This window comes from Eriocheir sinensis, chromosome 52 (genome assembly GCF_024679095.1).
Source record: "Eriocheir sinensis breed Jianghai 21 chromosome 52, ASM2467909v1, whole genome shotgun sequence".
Classification (NCBI taxonomy): domain Eukaryota; kingdom Metazoa; phylum Arthropoda; class Malacostraca; order Decapoda; family Varunidae; genus Eriocheir; species Eriocheir sinensis.
In genome coordinates this window covers 8,017,543-8,040,537 of record NC_066560.1, presented here as the reverse complement: position 1 = coordinate 8,040,537, position 22,995 = coordinate 8,017,543, and the positions used below count along the sequence as shown (strand labels likewise).

Sequence of the window (22,995 nt, the reverse complement as noted above, 5' to 3'; positions counted from 1 at the left end):
GGGAGGAAGAAACGGAGGAAGGGAGGAGGAGGAGGAAGAGGGAGGACAGAGAGAGAGGAAAGACGAGAGAAGGGGGGAGGAAAAAACGAAAGGGAGAGAAATAAAGGAAGGAAAAAAGAAAGGGAGACAGAAGGAAGGGGAGGAAGGAGAGAGAGGGGGAGAAAGGGAAGGGGAGGAAGGAAAAGGAAAAACGAAAGGAGGAAAGAGACGGGAAGGAAGAAGGGAGGTAAAAGACGAAAGGGAGAGAAATAACGAAATGGAGAAAGAAAATGCAAGAACAGAAGGGAGGGAGGGAGGGAGAGAGAGGGAAGGGAGGCTTAGAAAAAGGAAAATGGGAAAAGGGAACGAACAGGCAGGCAAAAGAATGTGAAATAAAGGAGAGAAAAGAGGAGATAATAGATGAAAGGGAGCAAATCTACGGACGGGGGAAGGAAATGCAAGGGTGGGAAGGAAAGAAGAAGGGAGAAGAGGGGGATGAAGGAGAAAGGGAAAGAAGAGGCAGCAAAATGTGAAATAAAGGAAAGAAAAAGGGGAAAGAAAAGATGATAGGGAGCGAAACTACGGATGAAGGAAGGAAATGCAAGGGTGGGAAGGAAGGAAGAAGGGAGAAGAGGGGAAAGAGGAGGGAAAAACTTTAATAGATGAAAGGAAAGAGAAGTAAAAGAAAACAAAAAGAAGTAAAGGAGGAAACCCAAAGACGAGAACGAAAAGAAACGGGAAAAGAAAGGAGGATAAGGAGGAGGAGGAGGAGGAGGAGGAGAAATACGAGGAAAGAAAACCAAAGGAAAAACAAGAACAAAAACAAATATACAGCCTCCTCCTCCTCCTCCTCCTCCCCTGTGAAATTCCCTCTCCTCACCCCGCACACAAAAAAAGAAAAAAAACAACAAAAACAAAAGAAACAAAGAGAAGGAAGAGGGGAGATAACGAAACAAAAGAAGAACAAGAAAATCCCCCCTACCAAAAAAAAAGAAAATGGGGAGAAAGGAACAGGAGAAATGAGGATAGATTGGAGAAGAGGAGAAAATGGAGAAAAGGTGAAATTGAAGAAGTCGTAGAAGAGGAAAACTGGAGGAAAATAATTCGTAGGAGAGGAGATTAGAGACGAGGAGAAAATGGAGAAGAGGATAACTTGGAGAAGAGAAAATTGGAGAAGAGGAGAAAATGAGGAATAGGAAGAATAAGAGAGGAGAAATTGGAGGATGAGAAACAGAGAACAGAGGGAGGAAAAGAGAATAAGAGGAATAGGAACAAAGAGAAAGAGGAGAAAGTAATAGTTAAAAAAAATAGGGATGGATGGAGTAGAAGGAGAAAAAAAAGAAGCGTCGAGGGAAGAGAGATAAAATAAAAGTAGAAAAAAAGACGAACGGAGAGGAAGGGGAGAGGAGAAAGAGAAAGAGGATTAAGAGGAGAAGGGGGATTGGAAAGGTAACCGAGGGAAGAGGAAAAGGAATATATAAAAAAATGAACAATGGGAGAAGGAAAGAGAAACAAGATGAATGAAGCAAAGAATAAATGAAGGAAGAGAGAAAATAAACAGCTGAAGGATGAGAAAAAAAATGAGGGAAGGAAAGGAGGAGAGAGAGAGAAAGAGAGGGAAAAGGAGGAAAAGATCGGAAGAGAGGGAAGGATGAAAAGGACAGGAGGGAAGGAGGGATAAAAATACCGAGAGGGAGAGAGGGAAAAAGACGAAAGGGAGAGAGGGAGAGAGGGAGGAAAAGGATGGGAGGAAGGGAGGCACAAGACAAGAGGGAGAGATAATGAAATGGAGAAGGAAAGGGCAAGGACAGGAAAGAGGGGGGAAGGAAAGGACAGGAGGGAGAGAGGAAGGCATGGAGGAAAAAGGGGGAAAGGAAGGGAGGAAGGGAGGGGGGGAGAAATAAAGAAAGGACGAAGGGAAACAAGAAGAAGGGCAAGGAAAGAGAGGAAAGGAAAAAACAACGAGAATGAGGAAAATAGAAGAATAAAAACGAGGCAGAGGCAGGAAAAAATAATCGAACCGAAGGAGAGAAAAAAAAAGTGAAGAAATCTAAGAAATAAAGGAAGGAGTAAATAGAGAAAAAAATATGACAAATGGTAAGGAAGGAGAGGGTAAAGAGGGACTCACCAGCATTGAAGTTCATGGATGTAGCGTTGTAGAAGACGTGTCCGTGACTCTCCGGCAGCGAGGAGTTCATGCCCCGTCCGTGCTGCCTGGCGGTGACCTCGCTCGGGGACCACGCCAGCCCCGCCCCGCCTCCCGCCACCACCAGGGCCTTGGGTTGCTCGTTTTCCATCTGCAGAAGACGGAAGGAAAGGGGCGCTGGGGTAAGACTTGCCTGAAGGGTTGTTGGCGGTGGTAGTGGTGTTATGTTATGGAAAGGGAAGAACAGGAAAGGACGAAGCTAAGAATAACCGAGGGAAGAGAGAAAATGAACTAGCCTGGAGGATGAGAAAAAATAGATGAGGGAAGGAAAGGAGGAGAGAGAGAGAGAGGGAGAGGGAGGAAAAGGTCGCAAGGGAGAGAGGAGGAAAAGAACAGGAGGGGAGGGGTGTCAGGATAAGGCTTGTCTGAAGGATTAGTGACGATGTGGTGGTAGTGTTTTAAAAGGAAAGGAGGCAGCTCAAGGGTGAAAAAAAGAGGAAAAAAAAGGATCACTGACGCTGCTTCTGCGAATACGTAGTCGGTAGAGTAGCCGAGAGTGGGTCAGAATGGGACGGAGAGGTGAGGTGTGACAGACAGACAGGTAAGACAGAGGATAGACAGAGATCACAGGTGTTAGTGGGACTGAGTTGACTTACGGAGAAAGAATACAAGTGTTTCCAGCAAATGAGGTGATGACGGACAAAGAAAGACATGTAAAAGTAAAAAAAGAATAAGGAAGGAAAGTAAACGAGGAATAGAAACTTCAAGAAGCATAAAAAAAGTAAAGTGAGAGGACATTGAGGTTAAAGAGAAAGAAAGAAAGAAGGAAAGAAAGAAAGAAAGGAGGGCAGGAAGGAAGGAAGGAAAGAAGGGAGGAAGAAAAGAAGGGAGGAAGGAAGGAAGGAGAGAAGGAAAGAAGAACGAGAAAAGGAAATTAAGAAGAAAGGAAATATGGGAAAAAGTAAAAAGTACGACTAATGAAAAGTAGAATTAAAAGATACAGAGAATAAGGGTAAAAAGTGATCGGTTAATGAGAAGAAAAGTCCAAACAGGTAAAAAAAAAACGATGTAAACGAAAGATAAACTAAAAGATACATAAAAAACGTGAAATGGCAAGTTAGCAAAGGACTTCAAAGGGGAAACAAAAAACAAAAAAAAAAAAAAAGGCAGATGAAAGAGAGGAGACCAGCATCCGGTTTGACGCGGGTGATAAAAGTTCAGGAGTAATGACAGACACGTGAACCAATTAACACAGGTGAGAGGGGGCGATAGGTGAGGGGGGGAAGGGGAAGGGAGAAGGTAAGGGAGGGAGCGTAGGTGTCACGGCGTCAAAGGAGGAGAGAGGAGGAATGGAAAGGGAGAAAAGGAAAGGGAGTGAAGGAAAATAGGAAAATAGGAAAATAGGGTGACGAGAGAGAGAGAGAGAGAGAGAGAGAGAGAGAGAGAGAGAGAGAGAGAGAGAGAGAGAGAGAGAGAGAGAGAGAGAGAGAGAGAGAGAGAGAGAGAGAGAGAGAGAGAGAGAGAGAGAGAGAGAGAGAGAGAGAGAGAGAGAGAGAGAGAGAGAGAGAGAGAGAAAGAGAGAGAATAGAGCAATGGAAAATCATGGAAAATTATAAACGAAGGAAACAATGAATAAAAATGGAGGTCAGGTAGAAAATAAATCAGACAAATAAGAGAAAAAAAGGTGAGGTTCTAATGGTGATGAAAAGTGAAGGAGAAAAACGAATAATTGCAGAAAACTTGCTGTAAAATAATTAGCGGAGGAAGTGAATGCTTATCTCAGAGCTAATTAAAAGTTTAGACAGACCATGAGAGGGAAACAGAATGGAAAACTCCCGAGAGGAAACAAGTGAGTGAGAGAGAAGAGAAAAAGAGCGAGGGCGAGAGAGAGAGAGAGAGAGAGAGAGAGAGAGAGAGAGAGAGAGAGAGAGAGAGAGAGAGAGAGAGAGAGAGAGAGAGAGAGAGAGAGAGAGAGAGAGAGAGAGAGAGAGAGAGAGAGAGAGAGAGAGAGAGAGAGAGAGAGAGAGAGAGAGAGAGAGAGAGAGAGAGAGAGAGAGAGAGAATGGAGTTGTGAAAAGGTATGTATGTATGTATGTTTGAAGGTTAAAAATAAAAAAAAACGAAGGGAGTACGAGAAGCTGAGAAGTGGTGTGTGTGTGTGTGTGTGTGTGTGTGTGTGTGTGTGTGTGTGTGTGTGTGTGTGTGTGTGTGTAAATGAGGATGAGTAGGAATACGAACGGGTAGAGGAGAGGAACAAGGATAAGGATAAGCTGGAGGAGGAGGAGGAGGAGGAGGAGGAGGTTCCCCTGTCAGATTACTCTTACCTATCTCAGGCTTAGTGTGCACTCGGGGGCGCGCACACACACACACACACACACACACACACACACACACACACACACACACACACACACACACACACACACACAAGGAAGCAACGGCACAGTGGAGGGCAGCGGCCAGGTAAGGAAGCACCTGGTCAGCGTACACCTACCTGACGACCTAATTAGACAGGTAAACTTTGGTAATCAACATTCAGCTTCCCTCCGCCCTTCCCTCTCGCTTCATCTGGCCGCACGTGTACTTCCCTTCCCTTCCGCTCCCTTCCGCTCCCTTCCCTTCCCTTCCCTTCCCTTCCGCTCCCTTCCCTTCCGCTCCCTTCCCTTCCCTTCCCTTCCCTTCCCTTCCCTTCCCTTCCCTTCTCTTCCCTTCCCTTCCCTTTCCCTTCCTTCCCTTCCCCCCTCGCCTGACCATCCCCGCCCCTCAGGTAAACTCTTTCCTGATCACCATTTTTAATTCCCGGAAGAGCAGCAGCAGCAAGGCACGTAAATGGTGACAAATTAAAACAAAAAATTGGAAAAAAATGAGAAAGTTCTACCTAAAAAAAGGGAAAAAATCGTGTGACCATATCGAGCATTGGCCGTGAAGAAGACTGAATTTTTCCCTCGCTAGTTATCGTGCAGACCAATAGCGATAGTTTTTTTTTTCAGGAGCGGGGGCATCTCAGGAGGAAAATTAAAGAGGAAATAAAAAAAATAAAAAAAGCCTGCTGCCGCTGCTCATGCAAATACTGTATAGTAAAAGAATGGCAAATAATTGACCTCTCTTTTCGCTACTCTTTACTTTTATCTTTTATAGGAGCGGCGAGTAGCGGGCCTTTTTTGTACTCTTTGTATTGCCCTTGAGCCGTGTCCTCTCATGTAAAAAAAAAATAATAAATAAATAAATAAATAAAAAACAGTGTCAGAATCAATAGTTACTTCAAAGGCGATATAGTTCTGTCCTTTGGTGATGCTAATTACTCTCCATCAGGTTAATTGAGGGGCGGTTCTGTTAGTGTGTTAGTTCACTTAATTAAGGCGACTGGAAAAGGGAAACAGACGGACACACAATCACGCTGACAGAACACAGACAGACAGACACAGATCAAAAAGACAGACAGACAAGAAGACAAGCATAACTGACGCCGCAACGAAAGATGAAGTTAATTAGCAAAAGGCCAACAGGTAAAGCAGGTGAGACCGAGGATGACTGGCGGCTTGGAAGCTCAGGTTAATTAGGGTGGAGATGTTACCTGTAATTCAATACAAACAAATGTGAGATGCAAACGAGAGTGAAAGCGACTGTAATCAGGTGCAAACAGGTGAGTGCGCGCGTTGAGAATCCAATCAATCTAATGGACTTGTAAATTAGTGTTAAATTCCTTTCTCTTTCTCTTCAAAATTAGGGTTTAATTCTTTTCTTTCTCTCTTTCTGTTTCTCCTCCTCTGTGTCTGTCTGTCTGTTTGCATGTCTTTCTGTCTCTTTTTCTCTTTCTCTTTGCCAATCTATTTATTATCAGAGAAAGAGAGAAAAAGAAAAGGAGAGAAAAGAGTAAGGAAGTGATGAAGAAACGGAGTCAGAGAGAAAGAGAAGGAAAATTTAAGGGAAAAATGAAAAGAAAATTAAAGAGAAAGGGAGTGAGAGATCAATCTATTTGTTATCTGAGAAAGAGAGAAAAAGAAAAGGAGAGAAAAGACTAAAAAAATGATGAAGAAACGGAGAAAGAGAGAAAGAGAAGGAAAATTTAAGGGAATAAATGAGAAGAAAGTAAAAGAGAAAGAGAGTGAGAGAAGGAGAGAAAGAGACAAGAAGATAAGACACAGCGAATCGGAAGAAGAAAGAGGGAGAGAGAGAGAACGAGAAACAGAGGAGAGGAGATAAAGCGAGAGAGGCAAGGAGGAAAACAGAGGAGAGAAAGAGGGAGGAAGGGAGAGAAAAAAGGGAAGGGAGGGGAAGAGAAGGAAGGCTAAAGTCATTAACGGGTGAATAGGAAATAATTAGCATAAAAAAAGAGGAAAAAGGTGACGGAAAATTACCCTCAACTTCCAGACATTCTCAGCGGAGCGTTAAATTTGTTGACCTCAGCGGGGTGTGGGGAGAGAGGTGTTTGCTTGTTCTTAGTGGGGAGTGGGGAGATAGATTTTTGTGGAGAGTGGTGTGCATGTTTTTAGTGGGGAGTGGGAAGGGAGATATTTGGGGGGAGAGAAGAGTACTTGTTTTTATTGGGGAGTGGGGAGAGATGTTAGCTTGTTTTCAATGGGGAATGGGGAAAGTGATGTTTGGGTGTTCTCAAGAGTGGGGAGAGAGATGTTTGCTTGTTCTCAGTGGGGAATGGGGAGACAGATGTTTGCTTGTTCTCAGTGGGGAATGGGGAGACAGATGTTTGCTTGTTCTCAGTGGGGAGTGGGGAGATAGATGTTTGCTTGTTCTCATTGGGGAGTGGGGAGAAGGATGCTTGTTTGTTCTCATTGGGGAGTGGGGAGAGAGATACTTGTTTGCTTTTACCCGAGTACAAGAACGCGAAGAAGTAAGGAGATAAGAGATAAAAGGAGAAGGAGAGATAAGCAGAGAGGGAGGGAGAGGCAAGCAGATAGAGAGGGAGAGATCAGCAGAGAGGGAGGGAGAGATAAGCAGATAGGGAGGGAGAGATAAGCAGATAGGGAGGGAGAGATAAGCAGATAGGGAGGGAGAGATGAGCAGATAGGGAGGGAGAGATAAGCAGATAGGGAGGGAGAGATAAACAGATAGGGAGGGAGAGATAAACAGAGAGGAAGGGAGAGATAAGCAGATAGAGAGGGTGAGATCAGCAGATAGGGAGGGAGAAGCAAGCAGATAGAGAGGGAGAGATCAGCAGATATAGAGGGGGAGATAAGCAGATAGAGAGGGTGAGATAAGCAGATAAGGAGGGAGAGATAAGCAGATAGGGAGGGAGAGATAAGCAGATATAGAGGGGGAGATAAACAGAGAGGGAGGGAGAGATAAACAGAGAGGGAGGGAGAGATAAGCAGAGAAGAAGGAAGAGAAACAAAGGAAAGACGGAGGGAGGGAGAGAGGGAGGGAAGGGGGGGAGGAGAGGGATGTTTGTTTGCCTTTACTCAAGAACAACAACAACGCAATAACAACAAAGGAACAAAGGCAATAACAACAAAATCAACATCACCAAGAAAAACAACATCAATAACAAGACAAAGAAGAAGTAAATTTCAAAACACACAGAGAAAGAAACACACACACACACACACACACACACACACACACACACACACACACACACACACACACACACACAGAAGCAGAAAATAAAGTGTAAATGCTTGAGTCCCACCAAAAAAAGAAAAGAAAAATGTAGATGCAATAATTTAAAAACGTTCTTTGAAGATTATAAAAAAAAACGGAAAAAAGAAAATGCCTAGTACGCACACACAGCCAGGCACACACAAAAACAAACAAACAAAAACAAAAGAAATACCAACGCCATAAATTTTCCTCAATGCAAGAAGAAAAGAAAGAAAAGACGATGGAAAATTATCTCAAAACACCCAACAACAACAACAACAACAACAACAACAATAACACACGCACGCACACACACACAAACAAATCGAAGCCAGGTACACAAAAACGACAAAAGAAACAAACAAACAAACAAAAAAAGAAATCAAACACTCAAGACGAAAAAAAAGAAGAAAAGAAAAAAACATCCCGCAAAGTTCACAAACACGAGGAATGCAAGAAAGAGAGAAACACACACACACACACACACACACACACACACACACACACACACACACACACACACACACACACACACACACACACACACACAAACACACGGTCTCGGCAAAACAAGCAGTAAGGCAAACACACACACACACACACACACACACACACACACACACACACACACACACACACACACACAAATAATAAAAAAACAGGAAAATGAAGCAAAAAAAAAACGAAGATATTTAAGACCATGCAAAATGCTCACACACACACAAGCGGTACAGGAACAGCAAAAAAGAGGAGGAACAAAAGGAGGAAAAAAAGGGAGCGGACCAACTCTTTTCTTTTTCTCTTTTTCTTATTTTCTTTTCCAGGCAACACAACAGCGAGAGCAAAGGTGGAAGCAGAACCGGAAGTGGTTAGGTAAACAGACATGGCAGACGTGATTTCCTGCGTGAGAGAGAGAGAGAGAGAGAGAGAGAGAGATGGAAGGAGGTAACGATTCTTATTTTTCTTCATTAAACTTTTCTCGCGTGTTTATCTTCTTCTCAGTCCGTGTTTCTCTCTCTCTCTCTCTCTCTCTCTCTCTCGAGGTAAGTGGACTACAAAATGAGCCTCTTCTGGGAGTCCCGTGTTGATCTCACTCCAAAAAGAAAAATCGCACAACAAACACAAGCATTTTAAATATTTAGTGTTGCCTAACCCTTCTCTCTCTCTCTCTCTCTCTCTCTCTCTGCTATGTAAAGTGGCTTCGTTATTCTGTTCCCTTCCGAGGACTTTTTTTTTTTTTTTGCATGAGAGAGAGAGAGAGAGAGAGAGAGAGAGAGAGAGAGAGAGAGTACACACACACACACACACACACACACATACATACACACACATACACACAAACACATACACACAAAGACACACACAACCCCCTCCTTAACTAACTTCCCCACACCCTCTCCTTCCCCTTCTCCCCAGCATCCCCCAACAACCCCAAGCAACTCTCCCGTACCTCCCTCAACACCACCTTCCCCTTAACTCCCTGCCCCCTCAAAACCCCCTCCTTACCCATACACAGCACCACCCCAGCTTACCATGAACACGTAGGACGCCCCGCCACCGCCGCCGCCCCCACCCGTGAAGGAGGAGTGCAGTCTATGCTTCACCATGTCCATGTAGGTGAGACGCGCGTTGTGGCCCTTCTCTGGCAGCTCCTTGCGAGAGTCACAGGATTGGCGCTGGTCACGGTTCTGGAAGAGAAGGGTGAGGTTGAGATGGATAGGAAGAGAGAAGGGTGAAGATAGGATGGATGGAAAGAGAGGAGGATGAATTGAATAAGAAGAAAAGGATGAGGAAGTTGAGAACGGTGAGGTTGAGATGGATAGGAAGAGAGAAGAATGATGAAGATAAGATGAATGAGAAGAGAGAGAGGAGGATGAATTGTATAAGAAGAAAAGGATGAGGAAAATGAGAAAGATGAGAAAGAGAGAAGAATGAATGAATGGATGATTGAAGGAAGGAGGGAAGAAAGAGTATGATGAGAGTGAGATCGATAGAGGAGGAGGAGGAGGAGGAGGAGGAAAAAGATGAGACTGTGATAAATAGGAAAAGAAAGACAGAATGAAGAGAATGAGATGGAGAGGGAGAGAAGAATGAAAAAGAGACATAGGAAGAGGAGAAGGATGAGGATGAAACAGATAGAGTGAAGAAAAAGATGAAGAGATGAATAGGCAGAGAAGTCGAAAGAATAGAAGGAAGAAGAAGAATGAGGAGTAAGAGAATGTGGATAACTATAATGACGATGATAATGATGCTGATAATGGCGATAATGAGGACGAGGAGGAGGAGGAGGAGGAGGAAGAGGGGGAGAAGATAAATGACAAGAAGTTAATGAAGGAAATAAGAAGAATGAGATAACAAGGATTAGGGGGAGGATGAAAAGGAGGAGGAAGAGGAGTAGGAGGATTATAATAATGTGATTAGGGTTTTATTCTCCGCAGAGGGGTTAGAGGAGCGAAGAGGAAAGGAGAGGAATGATGTTGGAGAAAATAAGGATGAAGAATAATTGAAGGTTAAGGAGGATAAGGTTCAAGGACGCGAGATGAAGAGACGAGGAGGATGCTGCGAAGATGAGGATGCGAATGAGGAGAAAAAGAATGACGGAACTGAAACGAGTGGCAATGAGATGAATAATAAAGGAAGGGAGAAGAGAGGAAAGACGAAGGGGAGGAGAAGAGAGAGGAGGAGAGAGAGAGAGAGAGAAGCAGTGAAGTAGAGAAAGGAGGATGGAGAGAGAAAGTAAAACAGTTATGAGGAAATTATGAGAAAGAAAAGAAAAAAAAATCGTAGTTGTAAAAATGATATTGATAATAATAATATGAATAATGAAACAAGATAATAGAAAGTTTTAAATGTGTGTGTGTATGTGTGTGTGTGTGTGTGTGTGTGTGTGTGTGTGTGTGTGTGTGTGTGTGTGTGTGTGTGTGTGTGTGTGTGTGACAAAAAAATATATATAGTTTTGACAGGCAATTCAGAAACCATTTAGCCATTAATAACCCATTCCAGCCCTCTCCTCCTCCTCCTCCTCCTCCTCCTCCTCCTCCATCCATAGTGACCAGTGAAAGGAACCCATGTGTAAAATTAAGTCTGACAAGTGAATATTCTCTCTCTCTCTCTCTCTCTCTCTCTCTCTCTCTCTCTCTCTCTCTCCCTATCCTCCTCACCATCTTCGTTTGTCTCTCTTTTCTTGTTCTTAATTGTTCGTTATCTCCTTGTTTCGCCCCTCTCTTTCATTTGACATTTATCACTTCTCTTTTCATTTTTTCCTTCATTCCTTCTTTCTTTATATGTTTATCTATTTATTCCCACTTCCTCTCTTTCTTCTTCTTTCTCTTTTTCCTTCTCTCTCTTTTTCCTTCATTCCTTCTTTCTTTCTTTCTTTATATGTTTCTGTATTTATTTCTCGCTTCCGTTCAATCCTTCTCACTTTCTTTCTTTCTTTCTTTCTTTCAATCTCCTCCTTTCTCTCTTTCTCCTCCTCCTTCTCCTCTCTCTCTCTCTCTCTCTCTGACCTGAAACCTTTTAGTGTGTCTTTCTCTTCCTTTATTTTTTGTCACCTTATCGACGGCCGTTTGTCTTCCTTTTTTTTGCCTCCTCCTCCTCCTCCTCCTCCTCCTCGGTAAAGGTCAGAAAATTGTTTCCTTGAACGTAGAAAAAGACAGCCACAGGAGAAGACACACACACACACACACACACACACACACACACACACACATACGCACACTCCCCTCCCCTCCTCTCCCCCACTTCGAATTTTCACGCATCAAAAGAGGAAATGATGGAAAGAGGAAAGGAAAGCAAGAAGGAAGAAAACTGAATAAAAAGAAAAGAAGGAAGAAAAGAAGAAAGAAGAGGGAGAAAGGAAAATATGAGTGAGGGAGAGGGAGGAAAAAATGATTGGAAAGGAGGATAGGAAAGAAAGGAAGATCGAAGGAGAGAAAAGAAAAAAAAGGAAAAGGAACATGCGGGTCACTGAAAGGAAGAAGGAAGAATGAAAAGAATAAAGAAGGAAAATGACGAAGTGAAAGGAGAAAGGAAATAAGAGAAATAAATAAAAAACAAGAAATAAAGAGGGATGGAAAGAAGTAAAATATGAAAAATAAAAATAGGGAGGAAAGGAAGGAATAAAGAAAAGAGAGAAAGGAGGAAAGGAAGGCATGAGAGGGAAAGGAGAACCAAATAAACGAAGGAAAATAAGAACGAAAAGTTGGGAAAAAAATGACAACGGAAAAAAGATTTGAGGAGTGAAAAGTCAAAGAAAAGGAATATATCGAAGACGCGAGAAAGCGAGGAAAGTTAAAGAAAGGAGGGAATAAGGGAACGAATGAAAGGAATAACAACTTGATCAAAAGGAGTCGAGTCTTGCCTCTCGTCCGAACTTCGATATTAAAAAAAGAAGAATCAGAAACCTTTTGAATTGAAGGAAAATACAAGGAAATACAAGGAAATACAAGAAAATACAAGGAAAGCGGAGATAGGAGGAGGAGGAAGAGGAGGAGGAAGAAGAAGAGGAGGAAGAGAAAGAGAAGGAAGAGGAGGAGAAGGAAAACGAGGCGAGTAGGAGGAGGAAGAGGAGAAGGAAAACGAGGAGAGTAGGAGGAAGAGGAGGAAGAGGAGGAGAAGGAAAAGGAGGAAGAGGAGGAAGAGAAGAAGTAAGAGGATGAAGAAAAGGAAGAACAGGAGGAGAAGGAAGAGGAGGAGGAGGACGAGCAGGAGTAGGAGTAGAAGGAGGAGGAGGAGGAGGAGGAGGAGGAGGAAGGGAAGGGGATTAGAGGAAGAGAGAGTTAAATCCCACGGCACATAGGCGATCAAATTCCTTCTCTGTGACCTGGAAACGAGTAAGGCGAACTTGCAACACACAAACACACACACACAAGCCGCCCACCCCACCCCCAAACACACACACACACACACACACACACACACACACACACACACACACACACACACACACACACACACACACCTACCTACCCTCACCCACTATAAAGAACAATTAAGACAGACAGGTAAAAAAAAGTGAGGAAAAAAGAAAAATCACAGGTGTCCTTTTCCCACTTCCCTCCACCCCCCCCTTACCTACCGTCCCCCCCCCACACACCCACACAGGTAAATGATTATGAAGAGCAGCCTCCCGCACACCTCACCTCCTCGCGCTGAGAGATGAGATGCACGTATGTCACCTGTCCCCACTAACCGGCGCTAACAGGAGAGATGGAATTAAAAAATCTATCCCACCTTCGCTACACGGCCAGGTAACACCGAGATTTATGAGGCCCTTCCTGACTAATTGAGACGCACAGGTTTGGAGGTGAGAGAGAGAGAGAAAAAGAGAGAAGGAGGGGAGGTGGGGGAGGGTGAGAGGTGGAGGGAGGGAAAGAAAGGAAGAGAGAAGGGGAGAGATGGATGGTAAGAGAATGTGAAAAGAAGAGAAAGGAAAAAGGGAAAATGAAAGGAAAGGAAGAAGGAATGAAAGTAAAGCTAACAATAAAAATATCCTGGGAAAAAAATTAAGAAAAAAGGGAGGAAAAAGGGAACAAAGTGGAAGAAAAGAGAAAAACAGACAAAATAACACATGTCTAACCCACATCTCCTCCACCTCTCTTCCTCCCTTCTCCTTCCTCTCCTCCACACCCTTCCCCTCCCACATCTTCTCCTCCTCCTCCACACCTCTCCTCCCTCTCTTCCTCTTCTCCCTCCTCTCTTCCCCTCTCTCCTCTCCTTCCTCCTCTCTCCCCTCCTCTTTCCTCCTCACCCTACATCTTCTCCTCCTCCTCTTCCTCTTTCTCCTCCTCTCCTCCTCCACCTCTACTTCTTCCTCCTCTTCCTCCTCTACCTCCTCTTCTTCCTCCACCTCCACACCTCCAACCTACATCTCCTCCTCCTCCTCTTCCTCTTTCTCCTCCTCTCCTCCTCCACCTCTACTTCTTCCTCCTCTTCCTCCTCTACCTCCTCTTCTTCCTCCACCTCCACACCTCTACATCTCCTCCTCCTCCCCTTCCTCCTCTCTCCTCCCTCTCCTCCTCCTCTACCTCCTCCCTCCTCTTCCTCCTTCACCTCCTCCTCTTCCCCCTCCACCTCCACACTTCACCTCCACATCTCCTCCCTCCTCTTCCTCCTCCTCTCCCCTCCTCCTCTCACCTCTCTCCTCCTCCTCCTTCTTCCTCCTCCTCCTCTACCTCCTCTTCCTCCACCTCCTCCAACTCCAATCTCCTCCATCTCCTCCTCCTCTTCCTCTTTCTCCTCCTCCTCCCTCCACCTTCCTACTTCTTCCTCCTCTTCTCCTCTACCTCCTCTTCCTCCATCCACCTCCTCCACATCTTCTCTCCTCTTCCTCTCTCTCCTCCTCCCTCCTCCTCCTTCTCTTTCCTTCCTCCTCGGCCTCCTCTTCTTCCTCCACCTCCACACCTCCAACCTACATCTCCTCCTCCTCCTCTTCCTCTTTCTCCTCCTCTCCTCCTCCACCTCTACTTCTTCCTCCTCTGCCTCCTCTTCTTCCTCCACCTCCACACCTCCAACCTACATCATCTCCTCCTCCTCTTCCTCTTTCTCCTCCTCTCCTCCTCCACCTCTACTTCTTCCTCCCCTTCCTCCTCTTCTTCCTCCACCTCCACACCTCCAACCTACATCTTCTCCTCCTCCTCTTCCTCTTTCTCCTCCTCTCCACCACCACCACCTCTTCCTCCTCTACCTCCTCCACTTCCTCCTCCTCCACACCTCTACCCCCTCAACACCTGCGCCTCACACACCTGTTCAGCCACATCCTTGCAGGCAGAGCGTCCCTCCTGCCCCACAAGGATGTACAGCTCCGTGCCCTCCGTCAGGAAGAAGGTCCCACGCGCCACAGCTCCGTAGGTCACAAGGTTTTGAGTCTGGACCCCCGTGCCGCCGCTTGCTCCCTTAGCCACGATCCTGCGGGGGAGAGAACACATGGGGAGGTTAGTTGGGGAGATAAGGCAAGGGAGAAAGGACAAATAGGAAGTTAGTTAGATAGAGTTTAGTTAGTTGGACAAGTTATGAAGGGAGAAAAGACAGGGAGAGTTATTTGGGTAGTGAAGTTTAAGGGAGAAAGGACAAGTAGGAAGTTAGTTAGATAGATTAGTTAGTTAAAGGACAAATTGGAAAGGGAGAAAAGACAGGGAGAGTTATTTGGGTAGTGAAGTTCAAGGGAGAAAGGACGAGTAGGAAGTTGGTTAGTAAGATAAAGAATAGTTACTTAAAGGATAAGTTAGAAAGGGAGAAAAGACAGGGAGAGTTATTTGGGTTGATAAGTTTAAGTAAAGAAAGGACAGGGAGAATTAATGTGTCTGTTAGGGCGAGGGGGAAAAGGACAGGGAAAGCTTATAGTTGGTTAGTGAATTGCAAGGGAGAAAATACGAGGAAAGTTGGAAAGGGAGAAAAAAAATCAGGAAGAGTTAGTTGGTGAGAGGAGTGAAAGGGAGAAAAGAGGAGAGTTAGTAGGTTAGTAAAGTGTAAGGGGGAGAAAAGTCAGGGAGAGTTAAGAAGGAAGAGAAGACAGGGAGTTAGTTGGGTAGTAACACGCAAGGGGGGGAAAGGGAGAGTTAGGAAGGGAGAGAAAATAGGGAGTTAGTTGGGTAGTAAAATGCAAGGGGGGGAGGGAAAGGAAGAGTTAGGAAGGGAGATAAAACAGGGAGCTAGTTGGGTAGTAAAATGCAAGGGAGGGGAAAAGGGAGAGTTAGGAAGGGAGAGAATCCAGGGAGTTAGTTGGGTAGTAAAATGCAAGGAAGGGGAAAAGGGAGAGTTAGGAAGGGAGATAAAACAGGGAGTTAGTTGGGTAGTAAAATGCAAGGGGGAGGAAAAACAGGGAAAGTTAGGAAAGGAGAGAAGACAGGGAGAGTTAGTTAGATAGAAAAGTGCAGAGGAGAAGACAATGAGATTTAGTCTGTTAGGAAAAGGGAGAAAGGAGATGGAGAGAGTTATTTGGGTAGTGAAGTTCAAGGGAGAAAGGACGAGTAGGAAGTTAGTTAGTTAAATAAAGAATAGTTACTTAAAGGGTAAGTTAGAAAGGGAGAAAAGACAGGGAGAGAAAAAAATTGTTGATCAGTTACGTGGGAGATGCAGATGGTGAAGATAAAAAAAAAGAAGGAAGGAAGATGAAAGGAAAATGAAAGGAAGAAGAAAGGTGGAGGGATAGATGGAAGGAGAATGTTAAGATGATATATGGAAGATGAAAAGAAAATGGAGGGAAAATGGAAAGAAAATATAAGGAAGAAAGCAAAAAGATGGAAAGAAGATGGAATAAAGATGGGAAACGTGAAGGAAAAGGGGAAAAAGAAACGCCTGAACTACTTAACTGTGAAGCAAGGAAGGAAAATAAACTTTTTAAATGGAAGGAAACTTTAGAGAAAGGGAATAATGTTTTTAGATTGAGGAGGAGAACTACTTTAAAGGAAAGAGAAAATGTTTTAAAGGGAAATAAACTGTTTAAATGTAGAGAAATTATATGAGAAAGATATACGGTTAAATGAATAAAAAAAGATAGATAGATAAAGAGAGAGAGAGAGAGAGAGAGAGAGAGAGAGAGAGAGAGAGAGAGAGAGAGAGAGAGAGAGAGAGAGAGAGAGTTAAAGAGAAAGACAAAATGTTTTAAATGGAAATAAACTACTTATGTGAACGAAATTTATACGTGAAGGAAACGGTTAAAATGGAGGAGAACTGTTTGAGAGGAAATCGTAAATGGTTGAAATGGAAATGAACGGTTTAAAAGCTGCAGGAAAAGGAGGACAAAGCGAGGTCGGATAATCGGTTGCATGGTTAATGAAAAATGTCACAACGGGGAAAATAACATGTTTCGGAAAGGAAAATTCGGTTGGTCTGGCGTATAATTTGAGTAACGAAAAGTGAGAGAAATAGAATCAAGATGAACGAAATTAACCAAAGTGAGGAAAGAGGAGGAAAATAATGAGATAAGTAGTGATGTGTTTATGAAGATGAGAGAGGGGAGGAAAAAAAAAAGTAAATGAGTGGTTATGTAAATTGAAATGAGTGAAAGAGAGAACGTAAAAGGCTAAGAGTTTATTGGTGGTGGGAAAGTGAAGGGGATCGGAAAATGAGTTGAAAGGATAAAGTGGTTTCTTGTGATGGAGAGGAGGAACAGGAGGAAAATGAGAAAGAGAGATTGAGGAGGAGGAGAAATAGGAGGAAAATAAGAGGAATAGAAGAAGGAAGAGAAAGAAAAAGAGAAAACTACACTTACTCGTAAACACGCAGAAAACACAATTTTTTTCCATTCTGTTTTCATATTTACCTCCATTTTTCCTTTCGTTTATTATTCAAGAGGAAGAGTGAGGGGGAGAAACGAGAATGAAGAGGGGAAAAACACACTTACACAAATACACACAATATAACACAATTCTTTTTCTAATCTCTTTCATATTTTTATTTTTCTCCTTTTATCATCTTTTAAGAGAGACAGTTGAGGGAAAAAAAAAAAAGAGAATGAAGCGGGGGAAAACACACTAAGACGAGCACACAGGGAAAAACACAACTCATTTTCCATTCTTTTTCATACTTTTCTTTCTTTTTTTTCCTTATATTATCATTGAAGAGAAACAGTAAAGGGAGGAGGAGGAGGAAGAGGAGGAAAAAAAAACACAAATGCACACAAAAACACAATTATTTTTTTTATCATTTATTTCCATTTTTTCCTTTTTTAAACAGTAGATGGAGGAAAAAGAATAAAAAAAGAATGAAAACGAGGAAAAAAACAATAACTTAAACACACGGACAACACAACTTTATTTTCTATTCTCTTTCATAGTTTTCTTTTCCTTTTCCTCCTTTTTCACTATTTAAGAGTAAGCTGCGTCCCGGCGCCTCCCCGTCAGCCTCTCTTCATTAGGGGGAAGCGCAGAGCCATTAGGGGTAACGAGCTTAAAAAGAAAGAAAGAAAACGGGAGGAGGAGGAAGAGGAGCAGGAGGAGGAGGAGGAGGAGGAGGAGGAGGAGGAGGAGGAGGTGGGTTAGCTTTTATGCCTTTAAGTAATATATTTTTTGCTTATCTTTTGTATCTTTATGATGATCCCATTCTCTCTCTCTCTCTCTCTCTCTCTCTCTCTCTCTCTCTCTCTCTCTCTCTCTCTAATATTTCAATGAGAGATTTTTCCGCCATTCATTCATTCAGACACTTTTTTTCTCTCTCTCTCATCATCGGCACCTCCCCCTCCTCCTCCTCCAGCTCCTCCTCCCACTCATCCCGCCCACTCACTGTCCCACTTTCCTGTCCCAACTACTTTCACTGATTCATTTCCACTCGTCATTTTCATTTTCTCACCTTCACTCATTTTTATTTAACGCTCACTCACTCACTCACTCACTCACTCACTCATCGTATTCAGTCTTTCACTACCTACTTCTCTCCCTCTCTCATTTCTCTCTCTCTCTCTCTCTCTCTCTCTCTCTCTCTCTCTCTCTCTCTCTCTCTCTCTCTCTCTCTCTCTCTCTCTCTCTCACTCAATTTTTCCTCCCATTCATTCCCCCGAACAATCCGTGAATCAATTTATATATTACTTTCTCTCTCTCTCTCTCTCTCTCTCTCTCTCTCTCTCTCTCTCTCTCACACTAATTAACTAAATGGCTCTCACGCCCTTTGCTTACTCTCTCTCTCTCTCTCTCTCTCTCTCTCTCTCTCTCTCTCTCTCTCTCTCTCTCTCTTCGGAGATGACACAAACTTCAACATGAAAAATCGTTGACATGTTCGTAAGAGGTATACGTCTCTTCCTCTCTCTCTCTCTCTCTCTCTCTCTCTCTCTCTCTCTCTCTCTCTCTCTCTCTCTCTGAATCTAATTGGCAGACTGATGCATCTTGAACCTACTCTTCAGAAGCCTGTAATGGGATAGAGAAATGGTGGAGAGGGAAGAGAAGCCGGAGGAAGGGAGGGAGTGAGAGGATGGTGGGAACAGTGATGGTGGGATATAGGAGGGATGGAGCAGCGGTAGCGGGAAGGATTGAGGGAGAGAAAACAAATTGATAGAAGAGGAAATAGATTAAGGGGAAGATGATTAATGGTACATGGATAGGTACGTAGATAGATAGATAGATAGAAAGATGAAAAAGATAGAAAGAATTGAAATTGAGGAAACGAGGGAAGGGGGAGAAGTGATAATGCAGCTGCTATACCTACTACTACTACTGCTACTACTACTACTACTACTACTACTACTACTACTACTACTACTACTTCGTTCGAGGCAATTTTTCCATCATTCTTCCTTCCCTCGACCGACCTCTCCTCCTCCTCCTCCTCCTCCTCATAGCCCCCTCATTTCCTGATTACTTCATTCCCCTACACACACACACACACACACACACACACACACACACACACACACACACACACACACACACATAAATCAGTCTTTCGCAATACTGTAGTCCCATAGCAATACAAAAAAGGAAGATGAGGATTAAGAGGAGGAGGAGGAGGAAAAGGAGGAGGAGGAGGAGGAGGAGGAGGGAATGGCATAAGTTAATATCCCTTTCATTCTCTATTTGTTTTGTTCTTTTTCTTTCTACTTTCTCTTTCTTTCATATTTCCTCTTTTCCTCTGATTCATTTGTCTCCTCCACTTCCCATTCGCTTTCTTTTTTGCCTTCTTTCATTCACTCCTGTCTTCCTTCCTTTCACTTTTTCCTCTATTCTGTTCTTTTCTCCATCTCTCTTTTCTCTCCTCTCTTCTTCACCTCGTCATGTCCTCTAACGCCTTTTCCTTCTTCTATTTCAAACTCCATTTTTTCTCTCTAACTCTATTATTCTTGTTTGTTTTGACGCTTCCTCTCTATCTTTATCTTTATATTTTTGTGCTTTTTTTCTTCTTTCCTTTGTAATTCTCAAGTTTATTTCTGTGCCTCTCCTTTATCTTTATCTACTTATCTATCCCTCTTCTTTTTGTCCGTGTTTTTTTTTTTTTTTTTTTACAGCTAAGGAGGCAGTTCAAGGGCGTAAAAAAAATAAATAAATAAATAAATAAATAAAAATAAAGGCCCGCTACTTCCTCCTCAATTCTGTCTGTCCATTTCTATTACTTTCCTTCCTTACTCATTCACCCTCTTTATTATTCATTGCATTATCTCAAGTCATTCATTCCCCCCGCCCTTCACTCGCCTTGTCAACTTCCCGCCTCGCCCATCAAACACTCATTAAGCTGTCTCATTATCCTTTAATTGTTTCCTCATTGTGACCTCATTATTTTAGGCCGTTTTTTTTTTTTTTGCTTTTTTTTATTCTAACTTCATTATCGTAAGTCATCTCTGCGCCCTTGATTTAGAGGATAATGGCTGTCTTTTTTCTTTCGTTATTTTTTTTCTCATTTTTGCGTCAACATGTTATCTTTTTCTTTATCTTTTTTCTTTTTTGTCTTTTCTTTCTTATTTTCAAGTTTGTTTCTGTCCCTAACTTTATCTTTTATTTCTTTATTTTCTTTAATTTGTTATCCGTGTTTGTTTTTTTGCGTATTCTCTGCTTTTTAATCTGTATTTTTTTTTTCTTTTTTTCTCTCCTTTATAATTCTCAAGTTTGTTTCTGTGCCTTACCTCTATCTTTATCTTTATCTTTTTTGTCTTTTCTTTGTTATTCTCAAGTTTGTTTCTACAGCTCCTTTTTTTTTAATCTTTCTTTAATACTTATTTTTTCTTACTATATCCCTTCTCTCTTTTCTAACATTTTTTAAAGATATTTCAGTTGTATGTACATTTAATTTTTCATTGCCAATTCACTTTGCTTTAATTTTTTAGGCTTTCATTCTTTCTTTTTCTTTTTTTACTTATCAAACGTTTATCTCTCTCTCTCTCTCTCTCTCTCTCTCTCTCTCTCTCTCTCTCTCTCTCTCTCTCTCTCTCTCTCCCTTCCATTATTTCCCTTCTTTTCATTTTTAAAGTGTTGTTTTTATATATTTTTATTTTATTTTCCACTGTCACTTTTTCACCCTCTGTTACATCCATTTCGTACCATAAAGGAGAGTGGATAGGAAGATGAGGAGGAGGAGGAGGAGGAGGAGGGGGGGCTATTCGTCTCTGTCATGGAAGGAAAAAAAAGGAGGTATGGAAAAAGAATGACCGGAAAACAGGAAAAAAATAGTGACGAGAGAGAGAGAGAGAGAGAGAGAGAGAGAGAGAGAGAGAGAGAGAGAGAGAGAGAGAGAGAGAGAGAGAGAGAGAGAGAGAGAGAGAGAGAGAGAGAGAGAGAGAGAGAGAGAGAGAGAGAGAGAGAGAGAGAGAGAGAACGAGAGAGAGAGAAGGGGATGTAATGATGCAGAGAGGAAAAATGAGTGAATCTAAATGGACAAGGAGGGGAGGAGAGAAGGAGGGAGAGAGTGAAAGAAGGAGAAAGAGGAAGAGGAGGAGAATGAGGAAGAGGAGGGAGAAGCAAAGAAAATTAACAGAACACTAAGAACAAGAACATGAATAAACAATAGCACTAATAAAAAAAATAGTAATAAAAAGATGATGATGATGATGAAGAGGATGGGAAGATGAGGAGAGTATGTTAATATCGTAAAGTAGACACCCACATTCTTTGATCCCACGTTCTCGACCAGGTGAACACAAGCTTAATGACGTAAGGGGTCGCCAGGTGGTCTTTCACACCTGCCCCTTCATCTACCCTTCCCACGTCCCCTTCACTGTCACCCCTTCACTGTAGCTAACACCCCCCCTCCAGCCCCTTCACTTACCTATCTTCCCTTCCTTCCTCTCCTTTACTTTCTCTTCCTTCCTTCATTCCTCATCTTCCTTCACCTGCTCTTACTCCCTTCATATCCCATTCCTTCCTCCCCTCTGTCATTCCTTCATTTTCTCTCCCTTTCCTCATTTCTCATTTTCCTTTTCCCCTTCACTGATTCCCTTCACATCTCCTTCCTTCCTCTCCTTTGTCATTCCTTCACTCTCTTCTTCCTCCTTTATTCCCCTTCTCTTTCCTTCTTTTCTATTCATTTCATTCCACTCACATCTTCCTTCCTTTCCTCTGCCATTCCTTTGCCTTCACCTCTTTCCCTCATCCGTCATCTTTAGTTCTTCCCTCCTCTTCCCCATCACACCTTCGCCTTCCCATCCTCTTTTCACCCCTCCTACCTCCCCTTCCCCTTTCTGTTACACTCCATCTTCTCCCTTCTTCCCTTCCCATTTCTATGTCACTTCATATTCTTCTCCCACTCGACTCCCCCCCTAACCTTCTCTCCTCGTTCTCATCACCCTACGCCTTCCTATCCTCTCTCTAACACGTGTTTACTCCCTGTCATCTCCTATCCCGTTCCCCACTTACCTCCATGGTCCTCCCTTAATTTGTTTGCTGCACCTGCTAAACAAAACCCCAGGAGGCATTAACTATAAGGGAAGGGCCACCATATTCATAACCACACAATAACAATGGAAATTTTGAAACGAGAACGCGAAGGCTTAAATACGAGAGGCTTAAAGAGGAGAAATCGTAAGAAAACATTGAACGGTAAAAAGCGGGTCAGAAATAGGTATGTTCAAATAGTCTGGTCGGTAAGGGAATACACGGGAGGGAATGATCAAATTAGAGTAGCCAAAGGTTAAAATGATCCCAAGGAATTCCTCATCGTGTAGAAAGTAAGGGTTGAAAGAGGAGAGTATCAAGACGCCTCTCCACCCGAAATTGACTTCCCTTGTGGTCGGTCTCGTTCGATTTTCTTTCGTTTCTTTTGTCGGAGCTGCGTCTAGCGAGCTCTTTTATTGCTATTTTTGTGTTTAGTGACCTTGAACTGCCTCCCTTGCCGTAAGATAGAGACAAGGAAATCTGTGCAGTTGAAGATGATGACACATATAGTTCACGGGGTTGAGCTGCGTCTAGCGAGCTTTTTATTGTTGTTTTTTTGTTTACTGACCTTGAACTGCCTCCCTTGCCGTAAAATAAAGAACCAAGGAAATCTGTGCAGTGGAAGATGATGACATACATAGTTCACGGGGTTGAGAAACTTGCAACACTTAAACAATGACTTAAACGTCTATATTAGCACTAGTTAAAAAGATGAAGGTTACAGAAGATTTGATTGAAGCTTATAAATGGATGAAGGGCGCTAATAATGGTGATATCCACAAAAACACAGGCAAAAATTGATTTACTAACGGAGTGATGGATGAGTGGAATAGACTTTTGCATTAACTAGAAAGGCGATAGGTATAGGACATTTGATCGTTCCTTTCTTCTCCTTTTCCTCCACTTTCCCTTTCGTTCCACAAGTAACATTTTATATACGAGAGAAAGAAGATAGGAGAAAGAAGGCAAAAGGAAATAAGA

At 42.9% G+C, this 22,995-nt stretch overlaps 1 protein-coding gene across 3 annotated transcripts in view; it reads right to left on the bottom strand.

The window, feature by feature from the left end:
• Positions 1-22,995, bottom strand: part of LOC126983025 (ALK tyrosine kinase receptor-like) — a 294,044-nt gene that overhangs the window by 126,780 nt on the left and 144,269 nt on the right. For all 3 annotated transcript variants that reach the window (XM_050835449.1, XM_050835446.1, XM_050835447.1), the window contains 3 exons: positions 14,470-14,632; positions 9,256-9,411; positions 2,108-2,276 (listed from right to left, as the gene is read on the bottom strand). In XM_050835449.1, the coding sequence (XP_050691406.1) occupies positions 2,108-2,276; positions 9,256-9,411; positions 14,470-14,632 (488 nt within the window). The remainder of the gene's footprint in view (positions 1-2,107; positions 2,277-9,255; positions 9,412-14,469; positions 14,633-22,995) is intronic.